The sequence below is a fragment of the Cinclus cinclus genome, chromosome 5, assembly GCF_963662255.1.
Source record: "Cinclus cinclus chromosome 5, bCinCin1.1, whole genome shotgun sequence".
NCBI lineage: Eukaryota > Metazoa > Chordata > Aves > Passeriformes > Cinclidae > Cinclus > Cinclus cinclus.
This window is the reverse complement of record NC_085050.1, coordinates 50247076-50261604: the sequence shown is the minus strand read 5'-3', so window position 1 is coordinate 50261604 and position 14529 is coordinate 50247076. Positions and strand designations below refer to the sequence as shown.

The following is a 14529-nucleotide window of genomic DNA, read 5'->3' as shown; positions in this document are numbered from 1 at the left end:
TTCATGCTAGCTTTTATATGCATAAATTCAGAATTCTATGCAAGTGAAAACACTCAAACTTCCCACATATAAACTTATATTAGGCTTTCTATCTGACTTGAGCAACAGGAAAAATGGCAGTTTTGTTTTTATTATCCTCATTTAGACCAAAGGGGAAAAAAAATGAAATTAGCTCTACCTGTGCTGCTATACATCACTTCAAATGCATTCCCCAAATCACTCTCCTAGATCTAAGTTTCAGACAAATTGTTTTTCAAAAATATGTTTCAGGTGTTCAGCTTCATGAACTAGTTGTAAGATGTCCAAGAAACAAATTAAAAATTGTGCTGGCTTCATGAGGTAAAACACGAATACAATTCCATATAATTGGTTGTTCACATGTCTTAATAGTCTAAAGGGCAACTTTATTTAAGCAATTTAAACAATGTATACAAGTTAAGCTTTGTGCATCACACTGCAACTACAGTTGCTGTGCAGCTGTTATAAAGGGTTTCACATCAGCCTTTCCTTACTCCCTTTCCTCACAGACAATGCTCTGTTACTCTGAATGCCAACAGGATATTTCTGCCTTTCCTTACAAAAGGGGCCAAGTGACTTCAGCTCCCACACAGCACCACAGCAGCTCAGCACAGTTAACCAGCAGCACGAGGTTCTGACACACCAAGTCAACAGCCTCCAGACTGGTCCCAAGCAGGTACTGGGTCCACTGAAACTCCAAGGGCAGTACATGTTCTGGAGGGTACTTACAGAAGTGAGAAACAAACTGAACTTCTAAATGAACTCCACAAAACTGCACTTGTGTGGACACCTTTGGGAGCAGAAGACTTTAAGCAAAATAACCTCTTGGAGTCACAGGCAGCATACCAAAGAAGTGAGGGCCTTTGGTACTAATTTGAAGGCAGGGCCAGAGTATGCTTTTTTGGTGCTTTCCATGCTTGCCAGCAAGGTCATGAGCAGCCCAGCCACAGCCAGTTCTTACACAGCTGCCCAGCACCTTACCGCAGGCAGCTGACCAGTGCTGACCCTGCCCCAAACACCCATCCCTACAGGCACACAAAGAATGCTATCAGCAAGTGTTACACCCTTCTCATAAAACTGAGCAAAGCAACTCATCCACTGCTAATTCTGCAGCCACAACTCTTCAGACATCCCTCTGGCAACTGGACTAAGCTTTTGGTAACCTTTCACCACAAGCCAAAGATTCATCTACCACCATTCTCATGTTAGGATTACTCTCAGAAGCCAAAAGGTATTTCACCAATAGCAGCAAAGAGCTCAACTGCAATAACCTCTGCATGTCTTTGCTGCCAAGCCAGGTGTGGGTGCAACTCTACTAAATTACAGAGACACTCAAGGTAGCAGATGGGGTCTATTATGGTTTCTCACAAGCACCTTCCCAAACAGAAGAGTCCAGGAGGCCTGAAAGAACAGAAGAGATGATCACATGGGGAAAGAATAACTGCACCCAGCAGCTAAGACACATGGCCAGCTATAGCTCAGTTCAAAGGAAATCCCCTTGCTGTAAGCTTCCACACATTCATTAGTGATGCAAATTCTGGAATTGCCTGGCTAGCTGTCAAGTGACCAAGCCTCAAAAAACTGACAATGGGGTAAGAGATACCAAATTACCCTTTTAGAAAACAAGTCACAGCAATGGTGTTTTCCACCAAGTGAGCTCAGGAAACATTTCCACAAACATCACTATTTCACATCCAAGGGTCTTCCACCAGTTCTGATCCTCTCATGTTTCCAGGCAATCCTCTCCTCCCTGCCATCCTCCTTGCAGAGTCAAACACCACATGGTCCAGGAGTCTGCCACATTTTCAGCATTACACAGACTATCTTGAAAGGCAGCCAGCTGCACCCACCCAAACTCTAACTGTGTCTGGAGCCTACCACAGTGTTCCGTCTGGCAAGCAGGAGCAGTAATGGAAGCCTGCATGCGTCCGCATTGCCACCTAGAGGATTGCTACCACACTCCAGATTATCTACAAACAGTATTCAGGGAAGGACAGGACAAATGGGTATACATCCTGACAGCACCAGGGTAGAACTACACTTTAGTAGCAGCACAGCCTCTTTTCCATTACAGTTATAGAACCAGGAAAAAGGTATTCAAACCAAGGCCTCACAGACACAGTGAAAGGATAAAAGGGTGCACATGATGCAGTCTGTGGCAGAAGGCAAAATCTGCTCCTACTACTTTTCATTAAAAAAAAATCTCAGAGTTGTTTTGTTTTTTTTATCATTTGGTATGGCTAATGACAGAGGTATAATTTTACTCGCCTTGACTCAAATCACATCTATCCTGCTGAGAGTATAGTATTGATGATCAGAGAATCAATATTCTGAACTTTGGCCTGTAACATTGCTATTCCCTTACTATTCTAATTTATTAAGAATTGACATAGCAATAAAACCACTTCACTTTGATCTTTCTGTACTGAAACATGACCAGCAGGTCCAGAAAGGTGATTCTTCCCCTCTACTCCACTCTTGAGACAGCCCACCTGGAGTACTGCACCTAGACCTGGGGGCCTCAACATAGAAAGTCCATGGATCTGATGGAGTGAATCCAGAGGAGGGCAAAAAATTTGATCAGAAGAGCTGGAGCACCTCTCTTCTGCAGATAGGTTGAGTGTTGGAGTTGTTTAGTCTGTAGAAGAGATGGCTCCAGAAAGACCTTATAGCACCTTCGTGCTCCTAAACGAAGTTACAAGAGAGCTGGAGAAAAACTTTTTGCAAGGTCCTATAGTGATACAAGAAGTAGTAATTACTTTAAACTGAAAGAATGTAGCTTTAGATTAGATATTGGGAAGAAATTCATTCCAGTGAAGGTGGTGAGGCACTGAACAGGCTGCCCAGAGAAATTTGCATTTCAGTATGCACTTCAACTGTAGTTTGATGTAAAACAAAAGTACGTTTCAATAATCTGAATAAATAGGATTAAATTAAAATGACAAGTCTTCTTCCCACCATCATTCCTTGTCACCAGAGCAACACATACACTAAGTTTTGGACACTACTATGCCAAACAAGGAGAAAATAACATTGAAATATGCATATAGGCAGTGAAATGAACTGTTCTGCAATTGGATTAAAAAAAACAAACAACAAGACAGCTGAAAACCCTGGGACACAATATTATCTAAGGCATCATTGTGCTTTATTACTAACAGAGAAAATAAGTAGCTATTTGTCACCCCATCTTGTCCACTTTCTTCTCCATGCACACTCTCACTTGTGTCTCTTCCCTCCTATCTGATGCACACCTGATGCATGAGAAGCTTATTTAGAAAGACAAAGCAGCTAATCTTACCATTATAATAAATAGCAATATCTTTCTCTGGATTTACCAATCTGAGCCACTATGTTCCAGAATCAGAGAAACCCCAGTACCTGGGGAGCCTTCACATGGCAGCTAAAGTTAGATCGGGTAGTTGCACTGTGAACCAAATCATGCTGAAATCAAGCTACATTTGTCTAAAATGATCTAAAACCACATCCAAACACTGCCTTATTTGTGCAATATGAATTTAATTATAAACAATTTTTTTTTATGTGGGCAGGAGCAAGAGCCCACTATTGTTCAAAATTTTCTTAAAACAAAAATACAACTTACTGATCAGAGTCATAATAATCCATGCACTTCTTTTTTTTATTATAAGCTGCAACCCTGAAGGGTACTATTTCCAGTGCTCGGAGGCCTGGAGCCATTGTCAGCACTTTGGCACCATGGGTTGGTTCATACAGATCTTTCCCAGTGTCAGGGTGTGGCATCCCTGCCGGATCTCGCCCTACAATGTAGAAGTTAGCTCCTGCAACCATCCGTGATCTGCAGTGCCACTGAACCTACAATAGAGACAGGAAAAACAATTAACAGAAGAAAATGCTCCAAAACTGCAGCTCTCAAAATGGGCATGCACTCCATAACTACCATGTTTTCCTTAATCAGATGTGATTTTTACTATGGAGCTACAACATCATAAAGAGCCAGTTAAGTTTATCACCATCAAACTTACAGCTAAAACATACTATTTCCTTTTATCTGCACAGTTGGTACTCAGAAAATTACTTCAGCACCATCTACACATTCAGAATGAAAAACCACCCATGTTCAGCATTTTCAACTTGTACATGTGGCAAAGAATGTTGTTTAAGGCAGAACTAACGCTTGGTCTACACAAACATTAAAACCCAAAGGGCACACAACCTAGGTACACACTGCATATAAATGCTTGTAATAGATTTACTTTCCTAAGCAGGTGAATTTATTGCATTTTGATACAGCTTTACCTTACAGAACTACTTCTTTTCTTCCAAGGCACTTATCAGGAATGTTAAAAAACAAAAAACACTAAACTGATATTAAACTTGTCCATTAGGATTTTTACAGACTGGAAGGACACATCCACCCTGTAGATAACCATACTACCAGCTGTTTGTTCTTCTGTAAAGCACTTATGCTGTAGAAACTTTTTAAAAAATTACTTTTAAATAACCTAAGGAAAATTTTTAAATAAAGAATCCCTTATATTGCTTCAACAAACATTACTGTCAGGCTGTACTCTGATGTCACTGGAAATGCCATAGAGGTAAGGAGAAAATTTTTATCCTGTTCAGAATAAGGAATGTGGATTTTGTTCCTCCTCATACATACAAGAATGACGTAGAAGATTTCTGTAAATTCTTGCGAAAGACCTATGGAGAACATCAGAAGATTCCCCACATTAACTTGCTCACATGCCTCAGCTAGATCTGGACTGCAGTTTTTTATCTGGACTGAAAAGCAGTGAAAGCTCTGTTTGACCAGTCAACTGGCCAGCAGAAAATAAGTGGCATCTGCCTAATTTAACTTCACTAGCAAGATCTCCTACCTATCAAAAAAGCTACCCCAGAGTCAACCTTGGAGCCTGGTTAGAACTTGAACTTCCCGCGATTCAAGGTGGAGGCAAGCAAGGAGGGGAAGAAAAAAAAAAAAAGAAAAAAGGAGAAAAGGAGGAAAAAAAGAAAGAAAGTAAGTAGATGGAGAATCAATATATATCCCCTTGAGGAATTGTCCTCAACTGAGAACATTTATTCTTTCTGCTGCCTCCCAAAAACCTCTAGGGACTCCAACCCAAGACCTGGCTCCTAAATAAAGTGTTGCCAAATAATTATTTCATACAAAAGCCTTGAAACAATTCTCTCTGAATTAAGTTTGCCAAAAAATAAACAGACTGCTTTTTTCTTAGTATGTGAATACCCCTCCAACATACAAACGTTTTGCTTAACAATCATAAAACTTAAGTATTTTAACATTCAGGACAATCACTTGGTATGTTAACAGATCTTACAAGTTCCTTCTGAAAAAGACCATAAAAAAAAAAAAAAGAGGAAGGATTAAATTATTATCGTATCCTTTGAACTGTAAATAAATGAACCTATAGATCCAATATTTTCTCCCACCATTTCCAGCAAAATCCTCCAATACAGAAGTTTCTTCAGAAGAGAATGCTTTGGTTGGTGACAAAAACTTGATAATCTTCTTTCCCAAGGAAAATTAGTCTCCTCTCTCCCTCCATTATAACAACACAGTACACAAACATCAGACATAGCACAGAATATTTTAGTGCACTATCAAAAGGGTTTTGTTTTACTTCAGACTCTTGATGTATGTACCTCAGTTGGTCCTGCATACATCATGGGGGAAGGGAATATGGCTACCACTGTTGTTTCTGGATTCAGGATTCCCTCCTCCAGTACTGCAGCATGCTGCTTCATGCGCCACATAAGAGGAACATCATCCTCCTTTGTCCAGCCTCCAAGGGGGTGCAAGAGCAGAACTGGGCGTCGGTAGCCACGTTCCAGAAGCTGCTTATGAGTATCCTGCATTAAAAGAGCATGCCCGTTGTGCACTGGATTGCGTAACTGGAATGCAAAGACAGCATCTGTGCAGTAAAAAAACAAGGTATAAGGAAAGCAAGTTATTTTATCAGGAGTCGTACAGCCACAGAAAAATCTTCAGTACGTGCTTGGTTTTGAGCTCCATGACACAAGTATAATAGCAGTGCTCACAGGTAACTAAAGAATTTTCAATTATTGCAAAATCACTGTTCTTCATAAGCAAAACTAATTAAAAAAAAAAAAGATACAAACAAAAAAAAAATCAGCTGCCTTCACGTCTAAATTTTCTGCAGAATTACTCTTGTTTCTCCAAGAGCTATAATCTTCCATTTGGGATTTTTCACTTGCGTAAGGGTATTATATTCTAAGAGGTAATCAAACTAGGCTACCTATCTTAAAGGCTAAATACATCATCAAGAGAACAAATGGACCTGTTTGAAACAAAACTAATAAAAGGGGATTTAATGCTCCTTACTAAGTTTCCTTCACCTTAGTTTAGTAGATTTTAAGTGCAGTAAGAACAAAGCAAGACTAACTGCTATTCCAGAGTATTACAAACCCTCCAATGAAAAACCCTGCTACAACCAGGATTTCACTCTCCTGCAAACTCAAATGAACTAAAGTACCCACCAAGACAGCAAAACCACTGTAACTGAGCAAAATCACTGGAACTGATGAAACCTAGAGGGCAGGGTTTTTTCAGATTTCAAATGTGTGTTAGTTTAGGGGCTAGCCAAAAGACTGATATCCCAAACCTACAGCTCCTGGACATTCTGACCACACAGAACAACTACAGGAGCTCAGGACCAGTTGTGCTTTGCATTCTTGATGTTAATCTCTCTCCTCACATATACAAGTGCAGCTGCCTGCAGTCACTGCCACAATGAAAGCAGCATGTTTGTTCTCTGCTTTATGACGTTCCTCAGCCTCTTACTTACCTGCCTAACACAACTGCTTTTGAGAGCAAAACTGTTTTATTTCTTGTGCAGAGAAGAAACCTGGCACCAGCCCACCTTCACTAGTTTCATACACCTTGTTCCCCAGAAGCAGCATGGAACTTAAGACTTAAAAATAGCAGAGCATGAAAGCGCAGCATTCAACCATACCTCTGTAGTTTTGGCCAAACATGATTTTTAAATCACATCACATTTTAACATTATCTTTTCTTGCATTACTTACATGTCCACAGTGCATGGAAAGATAAAGTTCAGAACCTCAGGCATTACCAGCTTCTGTTATGTATTGAGGCAATGCAATGCCTGAGATCGTAAAAATTATCACTGTTAAAAGCAAAGAATGCCACCTACCAGAGCATTCAAAATTTTCATCCTTGAAACAATGCCCCCCTCAGTGGTGGCAGCAGACATTTGGATAAACCTATGCAGGAAAAAAGAAAGCAAGAAAAATTTACTCACCGGCATTCATTTCCTTGAATTTCTGCCTTAGTTCAGCTGGAGTGAGACGGTATTGATCAAGTCCATCATTCCAATAAATACGATCAAGCACCTGTAGATCTCCACCCACAAGCCAGTTCCCTTGCTCCATAACCATCTAAGAAAAGAAAGAAAAGTCCATGTCAGGATTAGTTATCAGCTTCTCCTGAGTATCTAAAGCATTGCAGTGGGGACACACCTTTACCAAGGAATGCATTCCAGGTTAATTTTATTTGACAGTCGTAAGTCAACAATCAGTGTTAAAAAAATGGAAAAAAATTCACTGGAGCATAGTCCAGTCATGTTAGACCATGATGTAGGAGAGATGCACAAATCTTCAGTAGGCATATGCCTTTCTTTAAAAATTGAGGTAATATACAGACATGCAAATAGCCAATATTCTTAGCCAACACTGCATGACAAAGATAGTGTCTGGAAAGTCTTGTCTATTACAATTTATTTAGTATACATTAGCATGTATTTTAATTAGTACATATTTCAAAATTTAATTACAATATAGCAATACAATGAAGTTGCACACTTTATAGTTATTGGTCAAAGCAAATGCTGTGGCGGTATCACTCTATTTACAAGATTCTCATCAGGAATAAAGTAACAAAAAAACAATTCTGGTTTACTACTCAACCACTTTAATTTACAAATAAAATCAGAATCTTCGAAGTAGAACAGCATTTGAACTTGTTTCATGGTAGCAGCTTACCCAAGTAACAGATGTTGGACAGTCACTACACTTCTTTTTGTATCTTTAAATATCACCTCACACTTTATCAAGAAATAATTATGGCAAGCTGCTTAACATACTCTACAAATAGCCATACACATTACTCTGAAATTTTTAACTTCTAATAATGCATTTTCTTTTGAAGATGAAATCACAAAAAACTTTCAAGATTCATACACATTTCTGATAACTTTTTAGCCTTACGTAATTTAGAAATGACAATAAATCTTGATACAACAGAAGATACTACATACTAAACCCAAAAGCCAAGATGCAATATAGGTATGAATTTTTCAATTTAGTTTTCCTTTGACCTGCTGGAATTAAATGATGCCAAAGTAACCATTCCCTTCCTGAAGAAAATGCCAGACTTTGACATTTTACCAAGGTGAAGGGAAGGTGTGATAATGATAAGAAGATGAGAAAACTCGGCACTACAAAATCTCTCAGGTACTCAAATATTTCTGAATAATTAAGAAGGGCCATCAAATCCGTGTGCTGTCATGTTACTACTGTACAGTCCAGTACAGGCTTAAGAACATAAATTCTTCATCTTCTACATAAGAAGTCATTAAAATTTTTCCTGCATGATATTTTCTTAGAATTTATTAGATCTGTGTCAGGTTTTCAGTAAGGGGATAATCTTATGTTCAACATCATAGAACACATCAAGGGCTTTGAAAATCTTCTATTAGTCATACAGATACTTTTCACAACATTTCAAAGGCTTTCCCTTTTCAAGAGCAAGCCAATAATTTGAGGTTTGTTTGATTTCTCTATACCTAATTTCATGTCATACCTGTAAACAAAAATACCTCAGAGACAAATGGGGAAATAAACATATTTTGGCTCTGCAGAGCTAAGATGCAACATTTACATCAGCTTGAATAAGCCAACACATCATTGTGATGACTATGTTACAATTAGAACATTTCAGTACCACATAAGGCCAAGATAATAAAACATAACAAACACAATGGATGGGAAATTACTCCCCAGATAGTTAAACGATGAACTCTCTAGGAACAGGGCCTGTTTGAAAAACATCTAAAGCAGGCAGGTCTCATGTGCACCACATGCAGGCAGAAGTTTTCTATCCTTCACAATGCATATATCCACTAATTAAGAAGCTTTGATGATCCATCTGGTGACACAGAGGGATGTTTCCTAGGTACACTGGAGGGCAAAGTTCCCTCTTCTGTAGCACAGATTCTACAGTACATTCTAAATTAATTTCATGTGTACATATTGACATTAGATTTTCACACTAAGTACAGACTATTCAACAGCTACATAAAAAAAAACTACATTTGTTTCTGCTCAGATATTTTAATTAATTTTCAAAACAGTTTTTTTGTCAAAGTACATCAATCATAGACATGCACTTGACTTAATTTGCAGCTCCAAGACAGTACAGCAAATAAGACTAAATCTTCAACTTTTAAACACACACCTTGATATAGGGATGTTCCTTGCATGTTGTTCCCCACTGCCTAGCACAGCGTTCTTCTTTCCTGTGCTCATAGAATTCAGGATTACGGAGAATGGCAACACGGCGACCTTCATACACCAGTGCAATTGCTGTGCACCCATCCAGCCTTTCTTTGTCTTCTTGAGTAGCTGTTAGCACTATAGGCACTGACAGATTAATAACTCCTCCTGCAGAGGGGAGGAAAAAAACCAGCCCTTTATCCTTAGTAACAGTGATCAATGTTGTTATGCAAATCTGCCTAATTAACAGATTACTTTTAAGGCTGTAAGTGTATTACATGACAGATAGTTGAAACACTTATTTTAAAGGGATTAAACAACTTTTAGAATGAACTCAACTATGTATCTTCCATAAGATACACATGCTATAAAATTGAGCAAACACTGAGGTTTGAGAGACTGAACACAGTATTGAAAATAGCAAGTACTTAGAGCTGTACAAAAATATTTAAAGTGCAAGGAAAATACATATTGGGAAACTCAATATCTTTCTTAAGAATCTATATAGGAAGTAGAATCTATAGAAAGCAACATTATAAAATAGATCATCTAAAATATCAGACAAGATTGCAACTTGAGTGGATAATTAGTGAAAAGGAAATTATATTCTCAGTCAGACATACTTTTGGCCCCTAAGGAAAAAAAAAACAATGCAACAGGAGCAGATAAATGTACCCAAGTAGTTAACACACATAATGAACTATCCCAAAAGGTGACTTTTGTTGTTTACTTAAAACTGTATTCAGATTCAAGCATTTATCTTTCAGAAAAAAACTGCCGAGTCAGGCAAACATTTTGCATAGTTTGTTCAGCTGAAAGTTTACCAGCTACTTTACTTCTAAAATGAAGTCAATGTAGCTTAATTTTAAAGTTATGTGTGGTCCTCATTTTTAAGCACCTACTTCACTGCCAGATGCTGAAGACCTGTTTTTCTTTTCTACAAGAGTGAGATTTGAAAAACCCAGCAGAGTAAATATCATAAGTCTTCTACAAAGGCTTGGATTCTAATAAGCATATGCCCGAGTGAAAAACTTTTGGGTGACCTCCAGGAGAAAAGTCATAGACCCTTTAAAGTTAATGGAAGTTTTGGCATTTGCCAAGACTCTAAAATAAGGCTAATTTTGCTATCATTTAAGCATTTTTTATTAGGAACGTAAATTTCTTAGGAAATTAAAAATTATAAAGATGGATGAAAAGTTTAAGAGAAAAATAGATCCCCCTTCTTTCATAAAGCAAAACGTATAATGCATTCTGTGCAGCTCCTCCTAAGTTCAGGCTTGGTCCCCAGAGTTATTTTCAAAGCCACTAGGTCACAGAACTGAAATTGGCAGCAATCTCAGAGAGTGGTTTGACACCCCAAAATGGGTAATTTAAAAAAAACCTCTTGCTTTGCAGACAAGTAAATAAGTATTTCAAATTATGAAGAAATGTAAAACTTGTTGATTATTTTGTCCATGACCAGCAATAAATATAATATCTTCTACATTTTTCTTCAGCCACTGTACAAGTAAGAAACTGAGGAAAGGTATTCCCTGCACTTATCTCCATAGCTTAGAAGTCAGTCAGTATGAACACTGCTTTTAAAGCCCAAAGGATGAGATTCACTGCAGGTAATAAACCATTTCTCTCTCTTCAGAATCAAAGCCCTGCAAAATGACTGCTGCTGTAAGACCCAGAACTAATATACCAAGAAAAAAGGAAACTTTGAGGATGTTTTTTTGACTTAAATGTTGCCATTGCTGCAAGTAGCAAAGCAGCCTTAAGGTAATCATATTTTTCTAAAAAAATTTACACATCTAAGTGGTGTAGTAGATCTCTAAAAAGAGGAAATCAGTAAAAGGACATCTAGAGGAACATAATGATTTTATCCAAGCTAAGGACTGAAAATTGTTTCCATCAATAAGTTGCTATTTTTCATAACTTGTGTATTTTTTGTAGCACACACGAGATACACAAAGCAACAGCAAAACAAGTCTAAAAACTATTATACTGCTATATCTGAAACACTCACTTATACAAGGTCTTAAATGCCTTATAAAAATCCTGATTTACACAAAATTGCAGGACAGAATGAGGACCTACAAGCTATTTTAGCAGCTCAATGTGTTACATGTCACCTGAAGAGGACTTCTCACCTGGATGGATGTACAGTAGGCAAGTGAAATGAGAACAAACCTAGCAGCCCAAAATTATACTGCAAAGTAACAGGATGGCATTGTGTTGTCTAGGATAGCACCTTGACAAAAGGGAGTTATATATAGGAAGGATGACAGATGTCTGTATCACAGAATTGAGAGAAAAGTGAGTTCTTTTTGTTCCGTTATTTGGTCTCTAGCAAGACAAGAGTGATGCAAAAGGAAGCATGAATATAGGAAAATGGCTGGATTAAAAACAGCCTTCAAAGAAGAATAAATAAAAAATGACAGAGGAAAATCAAAATTGAACTTCAAAATCTGAGGATGCTATGACTTATTCACTATCTTTAAAAAGTTCTTAGCCAACTGGAAATGCAAATTCTGATTTCATACTTGCAGCAGCCTCAGCACTCAAGTCAGTTTGCTGTCCTTTCCTTCATTACTAATGCAGAACAAATCTTTTGGTCAAAGAGCTAAACAGCAATTGAATTGCAATTCCAAATTCTAAGAGCATTTTCTTAAAAATTAATTAGAAATGTGCATTTTAGAATTAAACGTTTTTCAAAAATTAAGATCTTTGAAAATATTTTGTAAAGGCAAAAAAAGACAAAATATTCAAATTCTAGTATGATGGTAGGTATAAAAAGAATAAAGCCATCATATCTAAAACTGGTTATTATAATATTCTATTCTCTTATCCCAGACATCAAGTTGTGCACAAACCTGATAATGCGCTACCACACCACCACTAAGAAGCAAAGCATCAAAAATATTTTAGAAGTATGATTAGTTTGCTCGGTTTTCCAAATGGTGTGTTTTACCCTACCATCAAGGAGACAGTCAAAGTGAAGGCACTGGAGATATTCTCTCTCTCTCATAAAGCCATTCAGGGGTGTTGCCCAACCTTCCGCTAGCACTTGTACCCACTGCATATCCACCTTGTAAAGAAATGAAGAAATAGAGTTAGAGCAGATTAAAGTTGATGCTTAATTACGGGCATCAGGTATTAATAATACTAGATCATTATTTAATTCTAAAATGCAGGACAGTACAAATGGAAGATTTCTCAGTATTACAGTTTTTAATCACAAATAAGTCAAAATTTCTACAAGTAAGGAAAAAAGAACAACTTGTTCCTCATGGTTCATGTTTTTGGCTATTTTCCAGTCCCTACGCTCAATCAAATTTCCATTTGTTTAAAAAAACAAACCAACAAACACACAACAACAAATTTTATTTGTAAATATAAATTTAAAAAAAAAGAGATGTTAAAAAGAAAAAAATAATAGCAACACATAGAATTACCACAAAAAATATCAGAATTACGGGTGTAAATATTAAGAGGTCTAATCTTCAAACAAATAAGAAACTTTTTTTTTTTTCATAAACTAGTGAGACGATCCAGAATTAAAATTCTCTCTGGACTAGTATTTATTTTAGTATGAGATATCAGTTTACACAGAATTTCCTTCCTTAGCACTCTGTCACACTATGACTTAGTGTGTGGTCTCCATTACTTCTGCATGTGCATTACTAAGACTTGGTCATGTTTTTCACAGGGACAGGCTTTGTAAACAAAGAAACCACAGGTGCTGTGCTTTCGCTCAAGGGAAGAGGTAAAAAGCATATCAAGGTGTATTCTGTTACCAATACAGGTATTTCAACTACACCTACTTACACTAAGCAACAGATCAGACCATCCTTCAATTGCAGCAATGAGACACCTGAACACACAATACCTTATTTATTTCCAGGGTTAACAGAGACTCAGCATCGGTTTTTGCCAACTGTAGCTTGTTTTCTGGCACATAAAGCTCCTTCACCTCGTAAGAGGCATCCACTGGTACAATGTCCTGCATAAAAGGAATAAACAGAACTTAATGTTTACTCAGAATGCCTCTTGGGCACTGAACACACATCAAGAAGTAAAAATATAATGTTGCACTACACAGTAGCAAGAGTTTATTAATTATGCAATTACACTCATCTAAAACCCAGCACTGCTCCAGGATTGTGATATATTGCTAGTCACTCAAGCCAGCAGAAAGTGAAACATTCTGGCAAGTGATTTTTTCTAAACCTTAAGTAACCCACATAACATTTACCTAGTAAATATTTAACTACTGAATTGAGTGAAGTTTTTATGACTTATTAATGCCTACAGTATCTACAGTAGAAAGGCAGACTATGCTTTTACACATGCTGAAGAAATAAAAATATTAAGAAACTAAGCATTTTTGAATCTAAGTCATACACTATACAAGATACATTAGAAATTGTAACATTAAGGTAAAATAGATAATGCCCCTTCACTATTGAAAATTAACACAGGAGTACATATTAAATGTATTTCCTACAATTAATGACTTAACACCAGTATTTTTTCACCTATATACTAATTCTTAGAATATTGAAATGTAATGTCATCTATGCATATACATGCAATGAGCCAAAATTAAGCTCTATAACCAACACACCAATTTTTTTATTTGAAAAAAAAAATCAGTGCTCTTCCATGCGTATGAAACAAGATATTCTCACTCCACAAGTCTCAAGACCTTCACTTGTTCAAAGAGATCAACACAAAGATAAAACCACAACTAAGAGAAGAGATGGTCATCATGATAAAACTGTAAAGAATCTCCTCCAACAAAGGATGGTGTAATATGTCAAAACCCAGTCAAATGTTCCAGTGATGCACAGTAGCAAAAAAAAAAAAACAAAAAAACAAAAAAAAAAACCAAAAAAAAAAAAACCCACAGTGAAAAGAGGCTGACTGTTCTTTATAAAACATATTTTGCAGTATTTGAGAAACCTTTGTAAAGTAAAAGTAAAAGCTTTA

At 37.1% G+C, this 14529-nt stretch overlaps 1 protein-coding gene across 2 annotated transcripts in view; it reads right to left on the bottom strand.

The window, feature by feature from the left end:
* PAPSS1 (3'-phosphoadenosine 5'-phosphosulfate synthase 1) overlaps positions 1 to 14529 on the bottom strand; it is a 38324-nt gene that overhangs the window by 5532 nt on the left and 18263 nt on the right. Inside the window, exons 6-11 of one of the 2 annotated variants that reach the window (XM_062493787.1) lie at positions 13427 to 13540; positions 12514 to 12625; positions 9515 to 9720; positions 7302 to 7437; positions 5662 to 5930; positions 3623 to 3852 (exon numbers count right to left, since the gene is read on the bottom strand). In XM_062493787.1, the coding sequence (XP_062349771.1) occupies positions 3623 to 3852; positions 5662 to 5930; positions 7302 to 7437; positions 9515 to 9720; positions 12514 to 12625; positions 13427 to 13540 (1067 nt within the window). Of the gene's footprint in view, positions 1 to 3622; positions 3853 to 5661; positions 5931 to 7301; positions 7438 to 9514; positions 9748 to 12513; positions 12626 to 13426; positions 13541 to 14529 lie in introns of both variants that reach the window. The other variant, XM_062493788.1, reaches the window with a different exon arrangement.